Genomic DNA, 9,787 nt, shown 5'->3' on the forward strand with positions numbered 1-9,787 from the left:
GAAACCATGTGGAAGAGCATCTATGCTTGCTACTTGTGATTTTCCTCTTGTTGTTTCTGCATTGGTCGGCTCTTGAGAGAAACCGTGTGGAAGAGCATCTATGCTTGCTATTTGTGATTTTTCTCTTGATGTTTCTGCATTGGTCGGCTCTTAGAGAAACCGTGTGGAAGAGCATCTATGCTTGCTACTTGTGATTTTCCTCTTGTTGTTTCTGCATTGGTCGGCTCTTGAGAGAAACCGTGTGGAAGAGCATCTATGCTTGCTACTTGTGATTTTCCTGTTGATGTTTCTGCATTGGACTGCACTTGAGATAAACCTTGTTGAACAGCATCCATGGTTGCCGCAGCCTTTTTATTTTCCAGTCCTACCCTAGGATGCCTTCTTCCCGAGGTCTGCTCATTCCAGTTCATTGGCTTATCCAGTATTCTGGGCCAAGGATCCAGCACTTCGGTTGTCTCTACAGAAATTTTTTGTTCAACATCATATATACTTGCTGCTGGTTTTCGCATCCTATTAGGAGGCATTTTTCTTCTGTCAAGCGCCAAAGGCGATTTAAGATGCCTACTTCCTGACTGCTGGGCATCTGTTTCCTTTGGCTCTTCATCCCAGTCCCAAGAATATTATCCACTATCTTCGATGCAGCAGAATATCTGCATTCTATGTTCAGTTTCTTCTCCAAACAATAGTGGGCACGAAGATGTCTCCGCAGATGAGAAGTGCCACGAATTTTGAAGCCTTGGCTGCAATAGTTGCAATATGCCGCCCCTCCATCCTTATCCTTTGTGAAGTGCTGCCATACCATTGACACTGCAGCAGATGAATGGAATGGGTTTATTTGCGTTCTCAAGAGATCAACATATAATTAGTGGGTATTGGTTGCTAGTCAAAACATATAGTACTATAATCTGATCGAGTGAGTGCATGATTGAAGTAATTGCATGATGACCACAACTAATTACTTTTGTGCAGCTGGAAGAATATTATAGAAGATCAGAGGAAGGGGTAATAGCAGTAGTATTGTGGTCTAGCTTGCTAGATCGGTTTTTTATAGCTGGGGCTACGCGGTACCCCTTATCACAACCTTCCATTTGTTCTCACGTTTCATGTGGATATGTGCAGCGAGCTGTCGGCGCAAGGCTCTTAATCCTTAATCGTCTGCCCGAAGCCTACCAATTTTGAATTTTGGATGGGCCTAGTAGGCCACTGTTCATGACATGACCTGACACTGCGTGCAGCTACCCAGGTCTTGGCCTACTCGCCGCTTTTTAGCACCATCGACGCGTGTATTCCCGTGCGTGACAGCTCTTTCCTTTTCTTCTCTCTTCCGGTCTACTGTTGCAACCAGTTTCTTTCCTGTATGCTTGAGACCAAACACTAATAAAGGTGGTGAAGGAATGGAGGAATCACATTTACTCAGCAGAAGAAAACAGTGAGAGCTCCTGCGAATTGCGAAGTAACCGCACCCAAAAAAAAACAAGCATGTCAACGAAAGAAATGGTAAATAACAAATACTACCATGATGATTTTCTAAAAATCACAATAAAGCATATATATTTTGTATTAATCCCAAATGTCTCAAAAAATCCAAAACATCTCTTCCTTAAAATCTGGAATCAGTAGCACTAGTATTTAATAGCATGGAGTGGTCTTTGATTCTTCAATGCGCATGGGACAAAGGAGCGGAGATAAAATGATTATTCATGCAAACCTCTCTCTCACTCTCTCACGGGAAGAGCACAGGTTGAAGAAAGATTCCTGCATGCAAACCTCTCTCTGACTCCGTCAGAACTCTGATTCTCTTTCGGTCACACTTTTGTCTGCGGACACACAGAAACAACCGCAAGCAAACAAAATCACTGCACACGCCTGAAAATAGCTCCTGCTAATGACACTGCGCGGTCAGAATGTGGGCACATGATGCTCCCAGCGGCACGGATCACGACCCGAACAGACGGTAAGGATAGAAGGTACCCTGGAGCTCGAGCTAGCATACAACTTTCCGCTTGCTAAAGCTGCGGGCTGAAGTTGCAAGCACTTGTTTCAACTCAATCGTTGCACTACGGTGGCTGCAATTTTTTCTGCATTTTTTCTTACGGTGTACTTCCTCGGTCCGGAAATACTTGTCATCAAAATGAATAAAAGGAAATGTATCTAGACGTATTTTAGTTCTACATACATATTTTTTATCTATTTTGATGACAAGTATTTTCGGACGGAGGGAGTACCATATACGTACTATGTAGTCCTTTTTAAGTGCTGGTAAAATGTAATTAATCTAGTGTGCACCCGCAAAAAAAAAGTATAGTGTGGTGGCTACATATATATAATAACTGAAGTGAAGTCGTCAGAAGGGAAAGCATAAACATAGTCGACCGCTTTCTAGTTGTAGTTGTTTTTTGCGGGGAGACCGATTTCTAGCTAAAAGAGGAAGAGGTTGTTATATGACGTGCGTTGATGTTTAATTAGACAAATCATGCTCATCAGACAGACTATAACCAAGCGTGCATCCAACAATTTCTCAGCCGGTTTCTCCATCTAACCAAAACCCCATCCACCAAACAAGCACATGAACAGGCCTAGAAACATGTAACGAGAAAAAGAATAGGAAAGGAGCTCACCCAATCTGATGGACCTCGCCACTGGTGCCGGAGCGGCATGATCGATCTGTGTGGAGCAGGGGTCTATCTGTGGAGGCGATATTGTCTCATCAAAATTCCAGAGAGTCACCGACCACACCGGCGACTGCGTCTGTGGGCTACAAGGATTGCAGTACTCAGAAAACTGTAGCGAAGACCACGAGAAACAGGGACCGGACATAGGTGGCGGCGACGGGAGTGAAGGTTGCATTTCACTCCACGGGACGTCCCCACCGTCGGCGGGGGGATCGATATCCATGGGGCCTGGCTGCTGCGGCTGCACAAGAGGTTGTGATGGAGGTGAGCGCGGCATCATCCGCGGACTCGGAGGCATGTACCCAAAGAAGTACTGCATCTGCCAATAAAGCTCCCGTGGCGGCGACTCGAACGGAATGAGTTGTCTGATGCGATCGGACTCCTCGCCGCAGCCGCAGCCGCAGCCCGAGGGGTCGACCTCCATCTGCGGCGGCTGTGGGTGTGGGGAAGGTGGGGAAGGAGGAGCTCTCGACATGATGCGGAAAGAGGACGAAGATTTGGTGGAAATAGGCGCTCCGCCGTGGGACCTTTATATATAGTACTACTACTACTAATGCATTCGTTGATTGCAGATGCTTTTTCATTAGTGCCACATTAATCTTTTGACTTTAGTGCCTTCGGACTTTGATTTCGGACCAATAGCCAGAGCTGGCGGAAAGGCGCCAGCGCGTTCGGGCTTCGGGCTTTTCATTCATTAATGCCACATTAGTCCTTCGGGCTTTCGACTAGTGGCTTCGGGCTTCTGATTAGCGTCGCTGGACTAACAAATATGCTCGTGCATTGCAACGGGAAAGTAAATATTTTTTATTTGTATAAAGTAAACATTTTTTATTTGAATTGTAATTTTTATTTTGATTCAATTTTAATTCCTACTCGTTATATTGATGGTGTGCACCAACGACCACACTCAGACAACATCATCTGGGTGGTGTCATTCGACACTGAGGAGGCCGCGTCTATAAATAAGTCTATTTAAGAAAATCTATATGTGTCACCGTCACATGCAGTGAATGAAACACAAACTAAGATCATACTTATCGGTTGCAATATTAACATTTATGACCACAAAAATTAATCAGAAATTGTCAAAATAACCTTATGTCTATACTTCATTGGACTTAAAGGGTCACACACTTAATTAAGGGGTCACCTACCTATTGAGTATTAGACAGGGAGTCCAAGAGAAAGTCACCGAAAAATTTCAGAGACAACGAAAAAGTTTCAGAGAGAAAATCATAAGTGTTTTAGAGAAATTGAAAAATTGTTTAGAGTCAACCATCATAACCAAAAATGTTTTGGCACCTTTCGCCATTTTTCTGGAGAGAATACGTGGAAAAACATCTTGTCCTAGCGAGAGCGGACAAAATCCCATGATTTGTGGGATGCCGATCTTGTCAAAGGGCTACAACATGATAAGCTCAAACCCAAAGCGAAAAAATGTGTCTTCATCGGATACCCTAAAGAGAGAATTGAGTGTACCTTCTATCACGGATCGAGGGCAAGATCTTTGTTGCCAATAATGGATCCTTTCCAGAGAAAAATTTTCTCTCAAAATAAGTCAATGGGAGGAAGGTACACCTTGACGAGGTTATCTAAGCTTCTCTCAAATTGAAGAGTAGCGCAACACAGAAAGATGTTCATGTGGAAACTATACCAACTAAAGAAGAAGCTAATGATGATGATCATGAACCTTCGAACGAGGCTGCTACTGAACTTTGCAGGTCGGCCAAGATACATACTGCTCCTGAATGGTACGATAATCTTGTCATGGATGTCATGTTGTTAGACAATGATGAACCTAGGAACTATGATGAAGCAATGATGAGCCCGGACTCTTAAAATGGTTAGAGGCCATGAAATCTGAATTATGATCCATGTATGAAAACCAAGTATGGACTTTGGTGGACTTACCCGACGACCGTAAGGCTGTTGAGAATAAATGGATCTTTAAGAAGAAACTAGAAGCTGATGGTAATATCATCGTCTATAAAGTTCAACTTGTCGCAAAAGGTTTTGAACAAGTTCAAGTGGTTGACTATGCTGAGATATTCTCACCCGTAGTGATGCTAAAATCTGTTAGGATTAAGTTAGCAATTTTTGCAGTTATCGATTATGAAATCTGGCAGATAGACATCAAGACTGCGCTCCTTAATAGTTACATTAAGGAAGAGTTGCATATGATGAAACTTGAAGGTTTTGTCGATCCTAAGGATGCTAATAAGGGATGCATACTTCAGTGATCCATTTATGGACCGAGGCAAGCATCCCAGAGTTGGAATCTTTGCTTTAATGAGGTTATCAAAGGATTTGGATTTATCCAAACTTATGGAGAAGTTTGTATTTACAAAAAAGTGAGTGAGAGCTCTGTAGAATTTTTAATATTGTATGTGGATGACAAATTATTGATTGGAAATGATGTAGAACTTCTTGAAAGCATAAAGGGTTATTTGAATAAGAGTTTTTCAATGAAAGACCCTGGTGAAGCAGCTTACATATTCGACATCTCTAGAGATAGATCCAGATGCCCGATAGGACTTTAATAAAGTACATACCTTGACAAAGTTTCGAAGTTCTAAATGGACCAGTCAAATAAGGGGTTCCTACCCATGTTGCAAGGTAAAAAGTTTAGTAAAACTCAATGTCCAGCCACGGCAGAAGAAAGAGAAAAGATGAAAGTCGTTCCTATGCCTCAACCATATGCTCATCATGTATGTCATGCTGTGTACTAGAACTGATGTGTGCTTTGCCATTAGTTTGACTAGAAGGTACCAATATGATCCAGGAGTGGAACACTGAACAACGGTCAAAAATATACTTAAGTACCTAAAAAGAACTAATGAAATGTTTCTCGTTTATGAAGGTGAGGAAGAGCTCATCGTAAAGGGTTACGTCGATTCTAGCTACTGAATCACATGATGATACTCATGCTGGGGGTGCTAGCAGCAATAGACTGGACGACAACCGGACAATCTGGATTTCTATTTGGGAATCTTAGGTCCCGCTCAAGATGCGCATCTTGACGTGGAAGACGGCGAGTGGGACGTTAGCTACTAACTTGTGCAAGGTCAACACCATATTCATGCGCGTACGTAGCTCCTGTCCGGTCTGCGGCAAGGAGGAAGGGAATAGCTTTCATGCTCTTATCACATGCAGGCATGCTCGGCAAGTCTGGATGGTCTGCGCAAGATTTGGCCACTACCTGATGATGTTCTACTAATTGAATCATGGAAAGATTGGCTCTTGCAAATCCTATCAAATTGCCCAGCACACACTAGTGACATGATGATTATGACCATTTGGCGAATATGGCAGCTACGTAATGATATTACTCATGGGCAGGGTAAGACCCCGGTTCAAGCTACTGTTGATTATTTGGACAGCTATTACAAGTTGCTTCATTTGGCAAGGAAATTTGGTATGGAAGAGATAATAAAAGGAAAGATGCCACTCTCAGAGGATGGACGTGTTGTGAGTAGAAAATGTGCACCAACCCGTGTTCCATGGACTCATCCACCAACAGTCTAGCATTAGTGGAAAAAGGCCAATTTGTCCCGGTTCCAGAGGCCCATTTGTCCCGGTTCTAGAACCGGGACTAAAGGGCCGGGACTAAAGCCCATGACCTTTAGTCCAGGTTCACTCATGAACCGGGACAGGTGGGGCTCCATGTGGCCGCTGCGGCGAGCCCATGCAGGAGGGCCTTTGGTCCCGGTTGGTAACACCAACCGGGACCAAAAGACATCCACGCGTCAGTGGCTTAGGAGCTGGGTTTTTTGTTTTTTTTAAGGAAGGGGGGGGGGAGGGGGTTGGGGGTTTTGGAGGGTTAATTTAATTAAGGGTTTCATATATTGTGTTAGCTAGCTAATAGAGAGAAGTGACCTCTCTTATCTCCGTACTTGGTCGACACTACGTACTATACATATAGAGAGGACTCGGCATGCTAGTTAGTAAGAAAATGAAGGAAACCATTAAGTACAGAAGATCGTCATGAACATATACAGAGAGAAGCGATCGACCTCTCCTTCTCCGAGAGATTGGTCGAACAACAAGTTTTCGTATATCTATCCAACGCTACTAGCTACATATATACAATATAAGATATATTACAATCCCTAACATCTGAAGTCAAGTTCCACATGGTATTCTCCGGCTTTATTGATGACGTGGTCAAGAAAGAATCCTGCCAATTCCTCTTGAATTGCTTTTATGCGATCATGTGGTAGGAGCTCATCCCGCATCTGTCAGATCTAAATCGAAGAAGAGGGTCAATACATGTGTATGAATGAAACTCAACACAAATGATGGTAATAAAATACAATTGTGAATATTTTAGCTTACACACTTCATACTATTTTTCAGAGTAGACCCGCTTATTCTTGGTCGTCTCGTTGTAGATGAACTCACAAACGTAGTATCCACAGAAATCATTCTCGCCTTCCTGCCACAAGCACTTTACGAGAAATAGAGGTCAATCAAACTGATAAGCAAGCATGCTAAATGGTATTGATGAAACTAGCTAGAATCAATGGGAGATGCACGGAACTAGGTAGTAGTACTTACTTTCAGGCGTTTAAATGTCAGCTCAGTCGGCAGTCCCGGAGAAATTACGGTGAACTCTTTCCAAACCCTGCCAGGCAAAGAAAATAATTACTTGATATCAGGAAATGAACAAAGTTGCCGATATGGTGCGATAATGATCAATTGAACTTACTTCTGGAGCATTCGAGTCATGTCCGCATAGTCCTTGGGATCTTTTCGTCTCGAGTCTTAAGACGGTTACTTCTCCCCGCTCAAGCTTAATCACTAGGAGAATAAAGTGGAAGTTGCGCACACATGCATAACTCATCAGTTACATGACTATAAACTCGAGTAATAAGGGAAACCGAATATGCACAAGACAGTAACACTCAATTGAATTTGTAAGGAAAGAGTATTTTATCTTTGCTTTGATTTTTGAGCAACGATTGTAGCAAGTTGTCCTTGGTTTCTATGACATTCTTTTGAACCGTCCATTCATGTATGACATTTGGGTTAACGAACCCAATGTCATAGATTTGTGCTTTTCTGCATTCGACGATCTTTAATCTGCATAATATAGTGAGGATAATAATATATACATGCAATGAAACAGTTGAGCTATATATAGACAGACTTAATTACAGAAAGTAGTACTTACAGACAGTAGCAAGCCACAAGTGATTTGTCGAGGGCCTTTTGATTGTAGAACTGGAAAAACTTGTCAAAATCAACAATTAACAGTTCTTGGCCAATGAAGTCGTGGTCCTCTTTAATTTTCATCGACAAAGCATCCTTCCCAGACTCGCTGCATGTTTTTATGTACCATTCATGGAATCTTCGCATCATCGTTGTTAGAGCAAGAGTTCCATCTTTGACAAGAGGCTTTCCGTACTGGTATTTGAATTCGTCCACCTCCATTGTATCAAATGTACATCGTCGGGCAGGTAATCACCAGGATTGGTACCAGGCAGCATCAGCGGCTGATTTGCCACGATGTCACTAGACACCTTGAGTGGGGGGACACGATTGGTTCTCCTTTTCCCCGAGCTCGGGAATTTTTTCCCACTTCTTCGTTCTTTTAAACTTTTGTCACTTGAAGTACTTCCCGACAGACACGCTTCTTGCAATGTCTTTTTAAGACAACGGAGATGGTTGTTATCCAGCGAACGCGGTGGTGGTCGCTTCAGGGCATTGATAGTGCACTTTGCTTTTACCAGATCTATCTTCTCCTCTAGAGGTGGATGTTTCATAGCTCTTCGCATTTCAAAGAAGTCCTTCCCCTACAAAAAAAGGACACGTCCGTGACATTTTGGGCTGAAAGAAAAAAATTCTGTCATACTTATGACACTTCTATGACGATAATTGTGACAAAACCCGGTATCATCATAGATGTGGTGGGCTCCTACTTCTATGGCAAAAAATCATGATAGAAAATGGGCTTTTCATCCTGGGCGGGCCGGAGACACAGCTGCATGAAGTTCTTTGGGCCGTCCATGAGGAAAAAAACCGTGGTAGAAGCGAGGGCGAGGAAAATTTCAGGAGTTCCCGGTTACGGTGGGTGGCCGGGGGCCGAGCGATGCACGTTTCTCTCGTACCGTACGCGCATGGGTGCGAGGCTTCGGGCTCTAACTGAACCCGAGTGAGGTGTTTGCCTACTGAACCCGAGCGATTGCACTACAGGCTACGCGTTACTGAACCCGAGCGATCGATCGATGGTTGTTAACTGAACCCGATCAAGCGATTCCTTCGCTACTGCTGCTAACTGAAGCCGATCGATGCTGCCTCTGGATGAACAATGAGTGTTGCTAGGGGGGTTTGGATGAACAGTTCCCAGTGGGGGTGGATGAACAGGACCCCGTGGTGTTGCCTCCGGATGAACAGGACCCCGATCGATCGAGCCGGTTGGGGCTAGATGAACAGGACCCCGTGGAGGGCTAGATGAACAGGACGACCCCGTGGAGGGCTGGATGAATAGTAGACGGTGGAGGGATGAACAGTAGCCCGCGGAGGGGTGGTTGAATAGGAGCCCGTGGAGAGGGGTGGTTGAACAGTAGCCGGTGGAGTAGCGCGCGGTGGAGGCTGGATGAACAGGAGCCCGTGGATGAATAGTCACATGTGGAGGCTGGAGGAGGTCGACGGTGGATGAACAATAGCCCGTGGAGGCTGGAGGAGGTCGACGGTGGAGATGAACAGTATCTCGTGGAGTCCCGTTTTGCCGTACGCCACACCCCTCCCGATGAACATGACCCCCATTTTGACCGTAGTGCTCCAACACAAGTCCGTTTCCTTTGTTTTGCGGTACGCCACACCCTCCCGATCAACATGACCCCGTTTCAACCGTAGGAGGTCCAACACAAATCTGTTTCCTCCGTTTTGCGGTACGCCAGACCCCTCCCGATGAATAGAATCCCATTTCGAACGTGGCCGGTCGAACACAAGGCCGTTTCCTCCGTTGTGCGGTACGCTAGGCCTCGTTTCCATCAGCTGTTCCGTCCAAGCCGGTTGGCTCCCATGCGTTCCGTTGCCTCCCGATGAACACAACGCATTCCGTTGCCTCCCCATGAACACGAGCATTCTGTTGCCTCCCAAAGAACACGACA

General features: G+C 44.5%; 1 protein-coding gene across 2 annotated transcripts; it reads right to left on the reverse strand.

Moving 5' to 3' along the window:
- Positions 1-117: 117 nt before the first annotated feature.
- Positions 118-3,342, reverse strand: LOC123115442 (vegetative cell wall protein gp1). 2 transcript variants are annotated; one of them, XM_044536601.1, is made up of 2 exons: positions 2,619-3,335; positions 118-807 (listed from the first exon to the last, which is right to left on the reverse strand). In XM_044536601.1, exons 1-2 carry the CDS (start codon positions 3,145-3,147, stop codon positions 458-460), a joined length of 879 nt encoding a protein of 292 aa, XP_044392536.1. In that variant the 5' UTR covers positions 3,148-3,335; the 3' UTR covers positions 118-457. The 2 variants fall into 2 exon arrangements, with proteins under 2 accessions (XP_044392536.1, XP_044392537.1); XM_044536602.1 differs by lacking the exon at positions 118-807 and adding an exon at positions 819-1,439 and having other exon boundaries at positions 2,619-3,342.
- Positions 3,343-9,787: the final 6,445 nt, after the last annotated feature.

This window comes from Triticum aestivum, chromosome 5B (assembly GCF_018294505.1).
Source record: "Triticum aestivum cultivar Chinese Spring chromosome 5B, IWGSC CS RefSeq v2.1, whole genome shotgun sequence".
In the NCBI taxonomy this organism is placed as follows: Eukaryota; Viridiplantae; Streptophyta; class Magnoliopsida; order Poales; family Poaceae; genus Triticum; species Triticum aestivum.